This window comes from Amborella trichopoda, chromosome 1 (assembly GCF_054954075.1).
Source record: "Amborella trichopoda isolate Santa Cruz 75 chromosome 1, AtrichopodaSantaCruz75HAP2 v2.0, whole genome shotgun sequence".
NCBI lineage: Eukaryota > Viridiplantae > Streptophyta > Magnoliopsida > Amborellales > Amborellaceae > Amborella > Amborella trichopoda.
The window spans coordinates 34888417-34908649 of record NC_142336.1 but is presented as its reverse complement, the minus strand read 5'-3'; the positions used below and the strand labels follow the sequence as shown (position 1 = coordinate 34908649).

Here is a 20233-nt window from a genome sequence, read left to right as displayed (position 1 = left end):
ATCGCCTACTAGAGCTACCTCTAAGTTCGCTCAGACATTTTCATTTGGAATTCTATCATTTCTTATCTTTCCACTCATCCATCTCAATATCCTCATCTCTGCTACACATATTCTATGGATATGTTGTTTCTTGATTGCCCAACATTCCATCCCATAAAAGCATTGTTGGTCTTACAACAGTCCTATAAAACTTCCCCTTCAGTTTCATCGGTATGCAATTATCTCATAATTCAGAAAGCCTAAGCAAAACCTCTTGAGAGCATGACATGGGATGGAACCAAACTCAAACACAACACAATCTCAAAGGTTCAAGTGCAAAGTGTGGAGCGTTTCACCCTTGTGCCCCCTTAGGGTTTCTATCTTGCTAAATTAACTAAAACCCTAAATAAGTGAGAGAGAGAGAGAGAGAGCGACTTAGGGTGTACCTGCCTTATGGGAGAGAGAGAGAGAGAGAGAAAGAGGCCAATCTAATTTTCAAGTGTGTAGAGAACACATCCCCATAGAGAATATTTATAGAGAGGAGGCTAGAGTTTTGGGGTTTTGTTATCATTATGAGACTTAATCTTGATCGTAGATCATGACACCTGTAGGGTGAAGAGATCTTAGCCCTTCATTCCTTAGATCAGTCATCATGATTAAAGGAATGAGCTAGAACTATTATCCCTCAGTTTCTCTATTCTCGTCAAATATTTGTGTAGAGTAAATGAATAGTTATTTACAAATTTAATTTCAATCAATATCTATACCTTCCTATTTTAAATCAATCAATCCTCATTCCATAATACTTTTATTTTGAAATCCAGTCGGTGGCTTCGATCACAAGCCACACACTAAAAGAAAGAATGGAAAGTGTGGGGCGTCCAACACATAGTGGGCTATGTGGGCCCCACGCCCCTAATTAACGGGCTCAAATGTGGTGGGCCCTAAGTCCGAATGGGCCCCCACACCCCAAAAGGAATTTTAGATAATTAAAAATAATTTTAGCAAACCAGTAAATATTTTTCTCTATGAATTAAAAAAATCCACACAATTGATATTTGCATATTCAAAAAAACCTTTTCTACTAAAATAAAATAAAATATCCAAAGAGATATAAAAATCCTTTTTAATCAACCTGAACTAAAGCCCGTTAAAACGCAGGTGAGTCACGGCATCACCAATGACTCACTGTCCACCCTGGACCATGCCACATAGTGCATTCGAACCACGCTTCCACTGGAGTTATCACAACACTATAGTAATAGTTTTACATGCTCTCATAAGGCTTTTACATGACCACATAACCCCAACAATTATTACATGACTCCGAAAGCACATCTTCACTTTGTCCACTCAGTTCTAATTTTGTGTAACATCTTCCTCAATCTCTCCATTGTCATGGATTATCAATCCAAGATATAAAAAAAATCTGTTTTAGGCATTTTTTGGCCTTCAATATTAACACATTCCTCGTTTCTACTCCTATTATTAATAAATTGCAATCCATATATTCTATTGTACTCCGACTAATTTTAAAACACTTATATTCTACAGTCCCCTCTGAAGTTCTTAGTTTGTGCTGACGTCGCCTCTAGTCTCATCAATCAAAGCAATGTCATCTGCAAACAACATCCACCTCTCATCCTGTAGATGCCTAGTTACCTTGTCCATAACCAAAGCAAAGAGATATGGGTTCAATGCCAGCCCCTAATATAGGCCTACTCCTAGTTGTTGAAGGTAGGAGCGGGATCGGCTCGGGATTCACCGAACCGCCTTATAGTGGAAGTTCCCTAGTCCGTACAATGAGCAAGACAAGGAGCGAGAACCTTAGGTTTATGAGAGCGACATCTGATGTCAATGAGTTCAATGTTTTGACTAGCAAGAATCTAAACTCCACTATACAAAACAATGAGGTTGTAAGTAGAGGTAATACGAGTTCCCTTGGTTAAGGAATCAAGGTTTAAGTATGTCATATCACGGGGTTCCTCCTATTCTAATATTGAGATTCTTAAAGTATAGGAATCAAAGTCCTCAGCTAATGGCTCTGAGGTTGGCAGGTGCCATTTACCAGGGAACCCTTATAAACTGACCCCCGCACTTAACAATGGATTTCTTTATTTTTGAGTGAATAACAACATATTAATTATGTAGCTCTCGATAAGTCAATCTTTCTTATGACCACTACATCTTCAAACCATGACAAAAGTTTGGCATGCACCATTCCCTTTGAGTCCCCAGTAACCCAGAATCCTACCACTCAAGAGTCATCTTCTTCAAATGTAGTCTCTTCTACTTCCATTTCTCAAAGGCTTGCTCTCTGAAGGGGCAAGAGGACAAGATGAAGATTTAAGACTCTAAAACAATAAGACATCAGAAATATAACATTTTCAATGAAACATATCAATGATTTAAAAAGCGGACCACCCATCACCCAGGAATAGGCATCGAACCCGCCTAGGAGGGCGCCCAACGCCTAGCCCTGAGCCGGGATCTGCGCCCCACCCAGAGGAAGAAAAGCCACTCATTGGGGGCATTTTTTGTCATTTTTTTAAATACTAAAGGCAAAAAATTGTGGCTATTAGGTTAATTTGAAACTCAAAACTCATTAGAGCCTATTTTAGAGAGAGAAAAACCCCCAAAAAAACTAGTTTTTGGTGATTTCTATAGGATCGAAGGGTTTCTCAAAGTTCTGAGAAATTGATCAAAACATCACCTATTGATTATAGATTTAATTTTGGATGTTTTATAAATCTATTAGAGGGTTTTTTAGAAGATTTAGAGTCCTAAGAAACATCTTAGAGGTGGAAGTTTGGAGATCGAGCAATCAAAGTTAGTGTTTTTTTTATTACTTATATAAGTTATATTATTTTGAGATGTCTTTTTCGAGATCTAATCGAAGCGGTGATCCAGGTTGGAAATAGCGCTATAACCCAAATCCTTTGGATAAAAATTTCATAAGATGCAAGTTTTGTGAAAATGATGCAAAAAAGGGCATAAACCGGTTCAAGAAACATCTTGTCAGTATCAAGGGGGATGTTGCCCCATGTAAAAAAGCTTATGATGTTGTTAAAGATGAAATAAACAATTTTCTGAGTCTTGTAAAAATTAAAAAAGATGAGAGACATGCCTCCATAGCAGAGATTAGGTCTAGGGTTCGAGTCAGTTATATGATGATTATAACGAGGACGAGAAGGGATGTCAAAATGAAGAACAACAACAAACCATTATTAGGAGGAAGGGAAAAGGAGTTGTAATTGCTTCTGGGGGTTCAAGGCCTAAGAAGCCTCAAGTTAGAGACCCTATGGATTGTTTTTTGCCCCGAACCCTGAGGTTGCAGGAGAAAAAACAAAGAAGCAGACTACCATTGAAAATATAATAAAAAAGGAAGAGAGAGATAAGAGTTGTTTTTTCTTTTGTTGCTACATGCTTTTATGAGGCGAGCATTCCTTTTAATACCGCTCGCCTAAGCAGCTTGTACGCTTTGGTAGAGGCAATTGGCCAATTTGGGTCTGGGATGAAACCCCCAACCCCATATGAGTTTTCAGAGCCTCTTTTGAAAAAAGCGGAGAGTGTGGTGAAGGTTGCTATTGAAGTTCAGAAGGATGCATGGGCTCAATATGGAGTTTCTGTTATGACTGATGCTTGAAGTGATAAGAATAGAAGAAATCAGATGAATTTGCTGATGAATTGTCCTTTAGGGACTGTTTTTTTTAGGTCTATTGATGCTTCTAATCATAACCATGATGCCCATTACATATTCCAAGTTATAGAGAAGGGAATCAAGGAGGTTGAGAAGCAACTTGTATATAGGTTGTCACACACAATACTGCTCCTAATGTTGTTGCTGCTAATTTGTTGGGCATAGCTTACCCTAGAATCTTTTGGACACCATGTGCAGCACATTGTATAGACCTCATGCTTGAGGCTCTTGGCAGTTTAAGTAAAATTTCAGGTGCATTGAAGAAGGTAAAGTCAATTACGAATTTCATTTATAATTACACTCACAACCTCAGCGTGATGCATAAACTAACAAAGAACAAAGAGATTGTGAGGATTGGAGTCACGAGATTTGCGACCTAGTACTTATGCTTAGATAGCATACATTAGAGGAGAGTCCAGTTGAGGCAGATGTTTACCACGCATCACTAGAGAACATGCAAGTCGTCCAAGGATCAGGTTGGGAAAAAGGTACGAGATATTATCCTTTCTAAGGTTTTTTGGCGAGGGGTGAAGGGTGCTCTTAAGGTATTTTTTTCCTCTTGTCAAAGTCCTTCGCATGGTTGATATTGACAAGGCTTCCATGGGCTACATATATGAGGCTATAGAGAGATGCAAGAGAGAGAGAGCCCAAAATGTAGATGATGATGAGAGCCGCTATAAGCCTGTTTGGGAGATTATTGATAAGAAGTGGGATAGACAGCTACATCGGTCATTGCATGCAGCTGATTATTATTTGAACCCAGCTTTTTTTTATGTTGATAGGGATATACACACAAATGACACAATTATGACTGATAAGTGTATAGACATGCTAGTCCCTGATCCAGATATCCCGGATATTATATATATTGATGAGCTGATTACAAGTGTGCATTTGGGAGTCCAATGGCGATAGGCAAAGGACGAAAATTGATGAGTTCATCAAGTTCAAGTAATCAAGTTTCATTTCTGTAATTTTATTATTTATTTATGATTTTATTCTATATCTTTGCAGCCAATTGGTAGAGCCAACATGGGTGTAGTGCTCCAAATTTACAAAAGTTGGCCATTCGGATTTTAAACCTAACCACTAACTCGTTCGGTTGTGAGCGGAATTGGAGTACTTTTGAAGGGGTGAGGGTAATTTGCATTTGTAATTTAGTACTTTAGTAGTTATTAGTTTTGACTATTTTGTAGTATTAATATTATATATTTAATTATTTATATTAATTAGTTTCATTTTATTTTGTTAGATTCATACAAAGAAAAGGAACAAACTTGAATTAAAGAGGGTCAATGACCTAGTCTATGTCAAGTATAATCGATTCTTGAAGGACAAGTTTGCTAAGAGATACGAGAGACCCCCTCATATCAAAAAATATGGACAATGCTATAAAGTCGTTGGTCGATGATGATTAGGTCGCGGCGCATGAAGGATTGACATGGGACATGGTCATGGATGCTTCAGGGACATCAGTCGATCCTCCTAGGGCCAATAGATCTTCTTCACAGAGGACAAGGGTGAAGGCAGAGGAGGAAGCAGAGGCAGAATTAGAAGAGACAGAGGAGGACAACCATTATGCCATTATGCCATCAATTCCGATGCATATGATGCAAATGTAGCTAACCCTACTTTTTCTAATGATGAATGATAAATGATGAATGATGATTGAAGATACTTTTGAGCCTTCAAGTATTTCTTTCATTTTTGTTTTCCTCCTCTTGGTTGTGTATTGTGGATAGTGGATTTGTGGTTCCACTAGTTTGATATTTGGTAACTTTGGTAATTTAGTTGGTAAATTTTAAGCTTTAACTATGTGTGGAATGTGGATTGTGGACTATCAATCAGACTATGGATAATTCATAATTGGATATGGACTTATCTTTATGATCTTATGGAGTGTGTGCTCCTATGTGCTGTGCAGTATACTTTTGAATTTTGATGTGCCATAAGTCCCTAATTCTTATGTTCTATACAGTTATACTTATATTGTTAGAGACTATAGAGACATTTTTCTTTCTTCTGGGCCGCCTAGGTTCTGGGCGCCCGCCTAGGTGCAAGGCGGCCTAGACCCCCAAGCCGCCTAGAAATCGCCTAGCGCTTTTTGAAACACTGAAATATATATTCTCATAACTAAGATGGATGGCTTCAACAATAGGACTTAATAAAACAATGGGTTACTCTAGACTATGCCTAGTTCAAATTAAGAATCTAAAATAATGAACTTCGTGCTATGTGAAAAAGGGACAGGATTTTAACATCATGGAATTTATGATTCCTAAATAATGGGAACTTCGGACAATGGCATTCTCTAACCTGGTATTATCCGTTAATGAAGGAAGAACCCACAAACATGGAACCCAAGATGTTAATGTACCAAAACCATGGATCGTGGTTGATGAGAGCGGGGATCTATTTCGAAATGGAACTGAAGGAATGGAAGAAACGGGGTCCCTACAAGATCCCTTGCAAGAAACATGGGATCGAAGTTCCGGCGCGGGATCGTCACCCTACCCACAAGGTTCCCTTAACTATGGGCCACTATTATTGAAAACTCACTTGTCTCTCCACTAGTTGGCCTCACATTAATTAGCGCTCCCTTGTACATGGCCCTCACCATATCAGTGTACCCTCTAAAGACTCCTTTCTTGTCCAACACCCATCAATCAACTTTCTAAGTACCCTATCATAAGCCTTCTCTAAATTAATAAAGAGTTAAAGACTAAGTGGAGGTCTTTCTTGTTATCCTTAAACTTCTCAATCAATTGCATAGTAGGAAATGGTCCGAATGGTTGACCTCCCTGACATAAAACCAAACTGATTTTTTGATAGCTCGTTGCATTTTGTAGTCATTGCTCAATCACTCTCCCCCACAGCTTCATAGTGTGTAGCTCATAAGTTTGATCCCTCGATAGTTCACACAACTTTATATTTGTCCTGTGTTCTTATAAATAGGTACTACACTACCTTTTTCTCCATTTTTCTAGCATTTTCTTTGCTCTCATAACCTTGTTGAACCGCTCGGTTAGCCAAAATACACCATTATCTCCCATGAGCTTCCAAACCTCTATTGATATACCATCTGGTCCCAAAAGCCTTTCATATCTTCATCTTTCTGAAAGCTTCTTTCACTTCGGATATTTTAATCCCATAAATCTATAACCTCCGACCTCAATAACATCAAAGGTTTCTCTAACGTTGTGCCCCCGGAATGGTCGTCATTTAACAATATTTGAGAATAAATTCTCCAAAAGTCATTGACTTTGTCATCCTTCACTAAGACCCTTTGATCCTCACTCTTAATGCATTTAACATGATCCAGATTCCTACACTTCCTCTCTCTCATATTTGCTAGTTTGAAGATATCTTTTTTCACTTTCTCTTGTCCCCATTTATCGTATAGATCATCATATGCCTTAAGCCTAGCCTTACTGACTATTTTCTTAAAGTTCTTCTTAGCATTTTTCATATTCTTCTAAGTTTTGATCATTTCTATTCTATTCCCAAGCTTTGTAATATGATCGTTTTTCACTAATAGCCTTTTGAACCTCATCACCCCACCACCAAGTTTTCTTATCTGAATGTCTTTTTCCTTTAGATTCTTCTTCTGCTGCTTTCTTAATACAATCAGCCATCTCATTCTACATAATATTGACTTTGTCATCAAAATTCTATTTTCCATCTTTTATCAATTTATTCATAAATAAATTTATTGTCTCCATTTTTAAATTCCACCACCTAGTTCTTGGACACCTATTAATTTTACTCATCTTTCATCTCTTTATATATTACATGGTCAAAAAAGGCTCATGGGATAAGCCATGTTGCCTTCTTAACTAGAAAAAAGTCTATCTGGCTTTTATGTGATCAATTTTGGTAAATTATTAAATGTTCACCCCGCTTTTTAAAGTAAGTGTTTGCTATTGCAAGGTCGTAGGCCATAGCAAATCAAAAATAGAATCACTCATCTCATTTCTTTCCCCAAATCTATATGCTCCATGTATCCTTTCATATCCTCTACGATCTTTTTCCACATGACCATTTAAGTCCCCTCCTAAAAATGTCATCTCCCTATTTGCTATTCATTGAACTAGTCCATCTATGTCCTCCCAAAATTGTCATTTAATTCTATCATCTCGTTCTACTTGGGGCATATAAACACTAAGTACATTAACTATCTCCTCTCCTAACACAAGTTTAATTAATAGGAACCTATCACCTACTCTATAACATCTACTACTTTATTTTTTATGTATTTGTTAACCATTATACCTAGGTCATCTCTATTATTTACACTTAGTTTCCTGCAAGCAAACTAGTTAACTCTTCTTAGTCTCATTGTATCCACCAACTCCATACTCTTACCTGTTAGAGTTCCTACATTCCATGTGGCCATACGAATCCTATTCTCTTGGACTAGTTTCTTTACCTGTGTTTGTCCAAAATAGCATGGGAACCCTTGCCAACTTATCACCGTAACTGGGCATCTTTGAGGGGTGTCACTTCTATGGAACGCCCTAGCTAACTCTCGCACATTTCCCCTTGCACACAGGTGCTGGTACAACACATGGCTTACAGGGAACGCCCTAGCATGAGCAAATAACATTGGATCAGAATTCATGATGGAGATGTGGCAAAGTTTTATGCTGGCTGCCAACCTAATACAACCCTCCTCCTTGTACATTCCAATTAAGTGAGGTGACTAAAGTCATAGTTCAACAAAATTGTACCAAATGTTCGTTACCATAAATTTAGTTAAGGTGAAGAAGAATATGAAGGCCTCTCAAATAGATTTTATCGCATTCATTTGAAATAAATCTTGAACCTCCCTCCCTCCCTCCCTCCCTCTATATGAATCATATCAAAATAACTTCAATTATGGGTTGAGCCACATACATGGGTAACCACTTAGAAAATCTCAGCAAAAACTCTAATCTTCAAAATAGTTTTCATGCATATCTCATATTGGGCCAAGATAGGCATCAATGGAAAGGTATAACAAGAGGAGACGAAGAAGTCAAATGGTTCAGAATATTTGCAAAGCTATACATGTGACTGAAATTCCATTTGTTTGAGCAAGATTACTGAAAAATAAATATTTAACTTCGACAACCTTCAAAGACTACATGATCCAAATTTCATTTATGTTCAATCGTCAGATGCATGAGAATTCAAAGAATAAGGGTTCCAGCTCAAAGCAGGGCTTCAACCTGTGCTCTAATACCATGTCAAATAAATATATTAAGAAAAGGAAGTACGATTTTGTGACGTTGTGAATCTATTCAAGGCATTTTATCTGCAAATCAGCCAAAGCGGCTTACCATAATGATACAATTCATTGAAAATGAAAAGCTTAAAAACACCCTTACATGTATCACAAACCATTAAGCAGCCTATAGATGTACAATATTCACATGATTGGCAAATATGAATCTAGAGACAGAGTAAGCCCTATTGCCATGTAAATACCAGTGAGAGCAATATTTGAAATAGCCCCTAATGCCATGGCCATACACCTTGGATATACCAGACAAGAACACTAAACTGCATGCTTTTGTTGTAGTACCTAACTAACAAGTGAATTATCCCACAAATATTAGAAGAAATGTGTGATCAAATACCTGCAGATGCACTTATAAACTTATGAACATGGAATGCACACAAAAATTTTCATGATTATTGTTCTTACAAAAGAAAGACATCCCTCTTCCCAATTCCTTTCCCAAAGTCAATGTTGAGCATGCCACTATAGGGCTTCAACTTGACCTTTTCACCTGCATTAAGAAAGTTAAGTATAATATGTTTCCACATGCCTCAAAAAAGAATGCCCACAAAAAATACCATACATCAAAGTATTGGAGAAATTGACCTTTATTATAAGCGATAACATCTTCCCCAAGAAGAAGAAAACTTGTAGCTAATATGGTGGGCCCAGCACCACCAGAACCTGCTGTGTAATAGTAGAATCTGGAATGGAAAGGTATAGGTGTTAGCTGTCGATTTCCTCTAATCACTTAGAAAAACACAGTTGCAGAAAGTCTACTCAGTGATTATTTGAACTTTCAGTGCAGCTTCCCTCAAGATTTTTACTAGCTCTATTGAGTTAAACTGAACCATATTTTTCTCCTCCAAATTATTACTTGACAATGCTCCATACCAGCGCTCAAAACTGGTTCTATAAGGCAACAAATAATGTATTTCCAAGTCCTCTGGGGTTTCAGTGATACAACTAGCAGATACAGATAAACGATATTGAGAGGCACTGCATCTATGGGTAAGCACTTGATCTAATTAATTAATCCATTGCTGTATCCCTACACTTGCTAATATCAATGGGAAGGATTGAAAAACTAGGATACAGGTTTTACAATTCGGAACCATAAGATTAGGCACCGGAAATTAAGGATGTATGAAAGTCATGATGCATTTTCCCTTAGAATGATAAAAAAAGTATACCTGATGTGGAAGAGAATGTTGATCTTTACCTTAATCTTTCTGGCACAGAACTGCTTTCAATCTTTGCCTCGCGTACAAGCTCAGCTGCCATCACTGTCATATTGAGCAATGTTTTAAGCAGCTACAACATAGATATCTATCTTTTAGGGAGATTCAGCACCGGAAAGCAGCAAGAAGTCACAAGATGGACTATCCATGCAGAAATCATGACATGTTATACTTTCTACAGACGTTAGATAATGATTATCAGTCCATAGTTGTGCAGCTTTGTCAAGAATAAAGAAAACAATTAACATTTCATGAATCGTGATCAGTCAAGCTCAATTTTCATTCACATCCATTCTAATATCCTTTCCAATTTCAATGTCAGCCAAACATTCCCTGCATCCATGGATATTTTGTTCCCAAAAAATACAACAGACCAAATTAGAAAGTCTTATATAAAAATTTTCAAATTCCAACAATGTATATCAGCCCAAACCCACAATTATGACTCAAGGAAAAACTCTACATAACAAGAATATGTTCATGAGAGTGAGAGAGTAGACAAGAAACACGACATGCTGTATCTGTCAATGCACCTTCAAAATTGTGTCAACCTTGACATCTCAGTGATTTCTGTACAACTATGAGGTGCGAGGGAATATGAAATCGGATTTGCATATAAAATAGTTTTCACAATTAAATAATAATAAATTGGATAAGAAAATATTACACGCGTCCACTTTGTAGATACGAGTGCCCAAAGTTCTATACTAGACACGGGTGTCTCCATGAAAATGTGCATCTGGAACATGGATATGTGTCCAAAAATGTGGACGTAAGACAATGAAATTTTGTGCTCCATTGAATTCCTCATTCAGCAAGACTTTAATATCAATGTTACGTGCCTCTTAAGAAGTTCCTTTGAGGTATCTTGCTATCTTTAGATATTGTTCTATCCAGCACATGCATACTTCAGACTCCACAAGTTTTTATATGAAACATTGCAAATTGATAACCACTCTGGAATTTCCTTAATGTGAATATGGAAAAACCACTCATAGGCATCTGTTTTCCCAGCAAGCAAATGACAAGAACATTGCTAAACTTTCAGATAACTTCTCCTGTAAGTGCAAACAACTGCTGCATTTTCATGCATCAATCAACACAAATCAGCACAGAGGTGGCAGTAAATGCATCTCAACCCCCAGTAATACCTCTCAAATTTGGCATCAAAGTTTGCAAGCCAAATTCTCCTATATGCATGCTTTCACAATTGTGATTAACCCGGCATCCAGGGTAAAAGCCTCTCTACCATGGGGTCCTGTATTTTCTTGGACTCCAAACTATCCTGTAAGGCACCAAGAAATGATCAGGTAGCCAATCAGAAAAGTGTTGCAAAACACCATATGTGGGTGAGTACGAACTTCCTAGTTTTTTGGGACTCTCTTTCCATTCAAGGATCATAGCATTGGCCTTGCATACAAGTCCTATCCAGGGAAAATGTACGCCAGATGCATATGAAAGAATATTCTCAGATGAAGTGTATTAATATAAGCTATCTCTTAATCAAGGAGAAAGTTAAGGTAAAGCAAATTAATATAAGATTTGTATCATATAGGACTGAATTGCAGATATATTCATGAAACATGTAGCAAAGGTTAGGTATCATTCTTTTACCCAACTATGAACGCATGCTGTTGCATCTAAGCAAGTGGGGAAATGTTGAATTATGTAGTTCTCAATATTTCTATGCTATGTCTTGCAATGTAGTTTCAATGTTTTTAGGAATCTAAATGTGCCATTGGCTACATCATTCAAGGTCTTTATGTGAGGGGCCCTCTGTCGTTTTAAAGGTAATTGTATTATTAGTCCTAATGTATTCTTATTTGCTTCACAAATTTTATCTTGTCAGTCAAAAGTCAGAAAACAAGATCATTTTTTCTTTTTAACCAAGACAATTTTAAAATTGAGTGGGTGAAGGATCGGAAGAATGGCCACTACTCATTAGATCTAAAGTTGGTTTGGATGTAATCATTATCAACGATAATTCTCTCATCATCATCATTATCATCATCATAAAAGCCTTTTCCCAACTATTTGGAGTAGGCTACATGAATCCTGCTCCGCCATTCTACTCTATTAAGGGTCATACCCTTAGTGAGGTCAAAGGTGCCATATCTTTTCTCAACTACTTCCAACCATGTCTTTTGGAGCCTACCCTTTGCCCATTTTTAGCCTTCCACTTGAACCAACTCGTACCTCCTCACAGGTGTTGTATTGGGTCTGCGCTGCACATGGCTAGCCCATCTAAGTCTACTTTCTCTCGTCTTATCACCTATTGGAGCCACACCTAAGTTCTCCCGAATGTATTCCTTTCAAATTTTATTCCTTCTTGTCTTGCCACTCATTGATATCAATATCCTCATCTCAGCTACACTCATCCTATGGGTATATTGTTTCTTGACCGCCCAATATTCTGCCCTATAAAACAAAGCTAGAGTCACAACGGTCCTATAGAATTCCCCTTCAGCTTCATTAGTAAGTGGCGATCACATAAAACTATGGTTGCACATCTCTATCCCGCCCACCCAACCCTAATTCTATATGCGACATCTTCCTCAATCTCTACATTTTCCTTCAAATTCTATTCCTTCGTCTTGCCACTCATTGATCTCAACATCCTCATCTCAGCTACACTCATCCTATGGGTATATTGTTCTTGACCGCCCAATATTCCGCCCTATAAAACAAAGTTGGTGTCACAGCTATCCTATAGAACTTCCCCTTCAGCTTCATTAGTAAGTGACGATCACATAGAACTTTGGTTGCAGATCTCTATCCTGCCCACCAACCTCTAATTCTATATGCGACATCTTCCTCAATCTCTACATTTTCCTGAATTATCGACCCAAGATATTGAAAGTGCGCTCTTTATGGTATTTATTGGATCACCAATAATTCTCTATTTCAATAAAACTAATTATGAGAATGAATTATTTGTTTTTGACAATGTCCCTCACAAACTATCTGAGATAAAATTATAAGCAGTTTTATACACAAGTTTATCTTTTTGGAAAGTTGTTTTTACTTTTTTCAAAGTAATTTGCCAAAAATAATATGTTTTAGCCAGAAATAACAAAAACTAGTTGAAACCATCAAAAAAGTTAAGTAATTAAATAATAGTATATGTAATACAAGTTATGTAACAAACAGCTAACCAAATAATAATATGCAAAGTATATTAATTTCAGATAAGATAATCTAGTTCTGATAGGATGAATTGTCATCCAAACAGGCCCCTAAAACTTTCCCTTTACCAACCATTCTTATGCTAATGATGTGAAAAAATGAAATGCACAAGGACTTGGAGTCTCATATAAACAAAAAACCCAATATAAATTCCAACGCAGAACTTAGTTTGCTTGTGACTAACATGCTCCCTATCCCACAGGCACTATGTAAGCATCCAATGAACTGAGAGTTGGACAATCCCATTTCAAATCTTTCATATTTTCAACTTCATTTTGAAAACATATATTTATCCATAGAAACTTTCATACAGGACAAACAAAACAACAATCTCACTTTTCTAAGTAAATACAACTTGTTCACTTTTACACCAAGCTTGCCAAAAATATTAAATTACCACTGCTCACTCCTGGGTAAATTCCAGCTGTCGTTATGGCTGGAACTTCAGCTGCTACTGCTTTCTCATGGAAAGATTTTGCACATAAGGCATACGTCCTATCATCACACACATCCACATAGGGTGTCTGTAACATAAAGGAGTATTTGCAGAAGATAGAAAATGTAAGGGTTGTAACAATGAAATTAAAACATCCAACCATAGTAAAAACATGCCCACTTAAGAGAATCTGAACTAAGAAATATCAGAAATAGTCTTTTACACATTTGCCACCTTCGTAGAGATTGCGACTTCCAGAACACTACATTTTTCTTCCCTTTGAAAAGGTCCTGCGGCATGAACTACAAGATCCACATCTGCATTTAAAGAATTTGATGTAGCAGCATGTTCAGCAAGAATGTTCAGTAGACTTGGACATATGGATCAGCACCCAATCCCAAGAAAGAAAATGCTACTTTACACATGTATTACATGGTTTTTGCTTTGAAAACAAAAAGTTCACATAAACAAGAAAGCAAGCATTGGTGGACCATATTCCTCAAGAACTCCAGAGTTCATCAAAATAAGTGCCGCAAAGCCCTATACTACAACTAAATTTACATTTGAAAAAACAACCATCTTTATATAACAACAAGCAAGTGTGATCTGCATTCTGATCAGTATTGTCGAGAGAATTTACATTTGAATATATGCATAACTAGGGAGATTTCTTGTTGTTAATTATCGTACGTGCAAACATCTCAAGACAGGAATTTGACCTCTACATGTACACCTATGGGAATCTGATAACTCGTTCTAACTTAGTTGAAGACCTTGGATTCTACTCAAATATGACTTTCAATTTAATCCGAAATAAAATATGTGGGTCAATAAGGACAATGATCAACAGTTCCACCAACATGAACACTTTCACATGTGGAATAAAAAGCACAAACAACAGCTCACACAGATATCAGCTCCTCATATTGTATTCAATACAATATCAGATGACATGATTTTACTATCCATATTCTTGTATCAACAAAAGAAGCAAAAGTCTTAGGTTTCTCAAAGCAGATGCCCCACACCCATCAGATGCAAGGCCTAAATATGCAGAAAAAAATTTACATGAAAACCAATTCTCACAATGACCAAAAACTTCCGTTCAATAACAAATGAAGGACTAAATCCTGTATATGTATATCTAAAAATAGAGAGACCAAAAGCAATTAAAGGAATAACATGGCCTATATATATATATATATATATATATATATATATATATATGGAAAACTCTTAAAAACGCCTATAGGCAATTTTGAACAGTGTTTCACCCACCACGGACATACTATGTCCGGGGCGGTTTATTGAATAGAGCCGCAACGAATGGCACGTGGTCCATGGCTGTTTTCGCATGTTTTTTGACCGCCACGGACATGCTATGTCCGTGACGGGGGTACCGCCACAGACATGCTAGGTCTATGGCGGTCTTTAATCCTCGCCATCCCGAAAAAGCGGATGACGCCGAGCCTATGGGCAAAAACATTGTTCATCGCCCATAGGCGTTGCGTAGTGAAGCCAAATGAACAGTATTTTTGCCTATAGGCTCGATGCCGTCCACTATTTCGGACGGTGAGGATTAAAGATCGCCACGGACCTAGCATGTCCGTGGCCGTACTCCCATCATAGACATAGCATGTCAGTGGCAGTCAACGGACATGCGGAAACCACCACTTACTACGTGTCGTGCGTTGCAGCTCCGTTCAATAAACCGTCGTGGCTGGGAAAAACATTGTTCAAAATCGCCTATAGGTGTTTTTAAGATCTCTCTCTCACTCTCTCTCTCTCTCTCTCTCTCTCTCTCTCTCAATATATATATATATATATATATATATATATATATATATATATATATATATATATATATATATATATATATATATATATATATATATATATATATATAAGTCGCCATACAAGATTGTTATTTAGAAAAATGACCCCATATTTTATGTTTCATTTTGACATCCCACTTTTATGTTGTTTTTTTCTATTTCTTCCCAATTTACCCCCATTTTCGAGCTTCAAGTTCCAATCTGAAATATTCTTTTCATATTTCTTTCAACTAGAAAAAGCAGTCTAGAAGTTCAAGCTCAAAACCGATTTTTTGAGTGAACCAAGGTTCAAAATTTGAATATCCAAACCTAGATTTCACACTTACCGGAAAAAAAAAAAAGAGCCTAGATTTCACTCAAAAAAAAGGTTCTCTTGCTCTGAAGACCCACTTAAAAAAACTTTTGGTAGAATCGTGGAACCAAACCTTCAAGTTACGAACCCATCATACTCCTTTTTTGGGGAATTACTTTGTGAAATGGTGATTTCTGAGTGTGTTGGGTTTGGAACTCCAACTGCCAAACCTAATACACATTTTTCTAATTGAAAATTGGGTCCAAGAATTCAAATTCCGCACCCAGATTTCACTCAAAAAATAGTTTGCAATTTGAACTTTCAAACTCCATCTCAAGTAAAAAAAAAAAACTAAAAAATATTTCACATCAGAACTTGAAGTTTTGAACCAAGCATAGTAAGAGAAAACATATATGAATAAAAAAAAGTGGGACTTCAATGTCAAATGTTAAATTGGGGGTATATTTTTTGAATAATAATCTTGTCTGGAACTTCTTGTAATTGCCCCTATATAAACTATATAACTATAACAAGATTTCAAAGCTGCATATAAAATCGTATTCCAAAGGTTTTATAAAACTAAATCTTGAATTACAAATGAGAATGGAACTAATAGAAGAATGCATGCACCATTTAAAGCAGCTGCCAATGTGTTTACATTATCAATGTCAACTTCAACAAACTCAGAATTTTCCCCAAGTCTAGAGACTAGCTCAGCACCTCTCTCCCTGCCACACAAACCGAGCATTACATTTTAGCTTCTCACAAATCACAGGGATCAAGTCAATCAGAAGACACTCAAATCCATATGAATGTCTCCTCTCACTAGGTTCGAATTTGACCTTTATATATAGATATATATATATATATATATATATATATATATATATATATATATAGAGAGAGAGAGAGAGAGGGAGACAGAGACAGAGACAAAGAGAGCAATGATCCAATGCAACGGTTATATCATAGTATAATGCAACGACACTTCTAGGAAACCATGTTTGTGGTGTTTGTATGACCCCAAATTTTGCACACACACTCTCTTCATCTCAATAATCAATTTCCACAAAAAAAAAAGTTCAATTTGAACCCTAGATATGGTCAAAATGCGTCCCCTCCAAAAAAACAAATCTAGACCATTCATTTTGTGAATTTCAAGGTCTTAGCCTTTATAAACTCAAAATCATTTTTTTCTGTTTTAACATTGTTCATCTAATGATAATAAAGCCATCCAAAAAAATTAGAAATGGAAAAATCCTTCTAAGGCCTAGACCTAAGCATCTCACCAAAATGAACGGCCTATGTTAATTAGGCTAACAAAAGACTTTCTAGGTTGTGCTTTCAATTTTTTCTTTTTTTGTGATTGTTCATTAGAATGAAAAGAGTGTACATTTCAAAATTTGGATCAAACAAATGGCCATAAGATGGTCTTTTAAGGTTGTTGCATCATATTACTATACAACAGCTACATGAAATCATTGCCTATATATATATATATATATATATATATATATAGATAGACAGATAGATAGATAGATTGTAGAAACACTTGGTAAATAAATCATCACATGCAGGTTTCTAGATGTCCAATTAATTGCAACTAAAATTTTTCACTTCACAGCAGGGATGATGTCAATTCCTGCAATTACAAACACTCATGCATGATGGCCTTAATTATGGGAGAATCTTTTGATCCTAAAACAGTTCTTCAACGGTTGGACATCTATGAAACAAAGTTGATAGCTGCAATACAAATCTGCAACTTGACCCATAATGCCAGTAGGTCATATAAAGGAGAACTTACAACATATGACAAATTGGGAATCACTTCTAAACAGGAGGTCACAAAAATCACATGGCATCTTATGTTCACACACTCTGAGATGAAAATTTAAACAGTGCTCAGCCTAGAATAATGAGCCATTTCTTATGCCATGCATTGAAATAAAGAATATTGAGCTCAATTTAAGTTGGGGATGCATGCTTTCTATTTTATAATAACTCCGGTTTTATCTTATACAAAAAGCAAGAGCTGTCTTTGAATTGTCTGTTGATTGTTAAGCATGTAGAAAATATATTTGTCTATACATTGTCATGTGATTATATGCATGTAACAATTGATAAAAACACATAAATGTTAATCATTTTAAAGTTGTAATGGCAGTCCATTCATTGTTCCCTGAGTTATTTGTATATAAGCCTACGGTCTTCAATATTCAATTATCAATAGTGCTAATTACTAGGCATATGCAAATTGAGATTAAACATATATTCTGTGGAAGTTATTCGACAATCTGTTTACAGTCAATAGTACGTTCAATGTTCCCCAAATCCAGGGCTTGTCTCCAATTTTTAACAAAATACTCACTCACATCCATGCCATACTCCATTTGTATTGTCGCACGACCATCAATATGGGCCCCAGACTCTTCAGCCAGTTATGGAATTTCTCATAAGCCATTTTGTCTTGTTTTTTTTTTTTTTGCTTTTAGGCTTCTGATGTCTAAATTCCAAATTCCAATCCCTACATCTTATTCCCCTCTTGTTATTGGAAAAGGAAAAACCATTAATAAGGAGGCCTTTTCACAAAGACAACAATTCTAGCATAAGAGTTTTGTAGTACACAGGTCAGTGTCAAAGATCTCAAACATCATTTGTTCTGGTATCACTTGATACATCATCAGTTGGGGTGTCCACCTTAACTCATCCTTGTGCAATGTCGCGGTGAGGACATTGCAGAGACAAGTTAACCGACCCAGGTTTCTATTGCCATATGTTTGAACATAATTTAGCAATTGTTGATCCAAATTGTGAGTTTCACGCAAAGGGTGATGGTGGGCTCAAGCACCACTTTGGAAGCAACAGACAATCCAATAGTACATCAAGCAGCTAGCAATAACACCTGATCATAGTTGTCAGTCTGGAAGGGGTTCGGTTGCAAGTGCAGGAGCCTGAGATTGACCCTTGGTTGAAGTTTCCTACCCTTAGAGTGCTTGGGACCGCTACTCAGGGTGCGACCTGGGAGCAATTTCCTATATATGCACTACATGTATATGGGAACGCAAGGGGAACACCACATATTATATATTCATATATGTATATGTGTGTGCGCATATGAGTTTAATTTTTTTAAATTATATATATATATATATATATATATAGATACATATATATATATAAATAAATAACTATAAATATATAAGCTCAACAATCTGGGCCGATCCAATCTTTACGATCGTGTTTCATCTTTAAGTTTTAATTTTTTTTCCTACAAATCCAAATCATTTGAAATCCAGAACATCTAATCTTAGAAGAATAGGCACGCCTAATAGAAATATTAAAGAAAATAATTCGTAAAAAAATAAATTGGCCAAAATACCTCTAAACTTGTCAGGGATATTTTGGTAAATCAGGGATATTTTGGTCAATTTATTTTTTACAATTTATTTTTTAATATTTTTATTAAGTACCCCTTAACGAGAAAAGTTGATGCTCCAAATTTCACGTGAGTTGGAATTTTAGAAGAAAGGTCAAATTCAAATACGAAATGCAATCCTAACTGTAAAATCGACTTAGATTCAATATGTCATTGGGCGTATATATATATATATATGGAAAACTCTTTAAAACGCCTATAGGCGAAATTGAATAGTGTTTCGCCCTACCACGGACATGCTATGTCTGTGGCGGTTTTGCCTTACGGGAGCTGTGGCAGTTGCCCGTGTTTTTTTGCGTGAAAACATTCCGCACCGGACCTACTATATCCATTGCGATACCGCAACAAACCTAGTAGGTCCGTTGCAGTCTTTTAATCCACGCCGTCCGAAAAAATAGAATGGCGCCGAGCCTATGGGCGAAAACACTGTTCATTTTCGCCCATAGGCGTTGCGTAGTGGCTTCCTATATATATATATATATATATATATATATATATATATATATATGCCCCATGAAATTCTGAAGGTTACATGTATAAAGGGTGTGAAGTGTTATACTATAGTTGCCCCTTTCTTAATCCTATTTTCAATAAGAGTATTTTTAACATTAGAAAGGGTAATGATGATATTTGCACTAAATGACAAAGGCCATGTTTGTCATCTCAAGAAGGCAATATTTGAAATATTCACTGAAAGACAAGGGCATTTGTATAATAAAGTACATGGAACTTCACTCCATAATTACCTTTGTCTTTTAGTGAAAATATCAACAATCCCCTCTCTAATGACAAAACTGCAGAATAAGTAATAAGGAGAACTTGGTAACTTTAACAGTTCACACCCCTTTCTAATCATAATATT

At 36.5% G+C, this 20233-nt stretch overlaps 1 protein-coding gene across 27 annotated transcripts in view; it reads right to left on the bottom strand.

Moving 5' to 3' along the window:
- LOC18433308 (Saccharopine dehydrogenase) overlaps nucleotides 1-20233 on the bottom strand; it is a 49202-nt gene that overhangs the window by 12698 nt on the left and 16271 nt on the right. For 11 of the 27 annotated variants that reach the window (XR_016052827.1, XR_016052826.1, XR_016052837.1 and 8 more), the window contains exons 2-7: nucleotides 16563-16660; nucleotides 14040-14122; nucleotides 13767-13893; nucleotides 10165-10228; nucleotides 9549-9646; nucleotides 9369-9453 (exon numbers count right to left, since the gene is read on the bottom strand). Coding sequence is in view for 14 of the 27 variants with exons in the window: in XM_088863015.1 (XP_088719141.1) it covers nucleotides 9369-9453; nucleotides 9549-9646; nucleotides 10165-10228; nucleotides 13767-13893; nucleotides 14040-14122; nucleotides 16563-16660 (555 nt within the window). In the remaining 13 variants the exon portion in view is untranslated. Of the gene's footprint in view, nucleotides 1-9300; nucleotides 9454-9548; nucleotides 9647-10164; nucleotides 10229-11334; nucleotides 11459-13766; nucleotides 13894-14028; nucleotides 14126-16562; nucleotides 16661-20233 lie in introns of those variants that run through there. The other 16 variants (XR_016052846.1, XR_016052845.1, XR_016052847.1 and 13 more) reach the window with 10 other exon arrangements.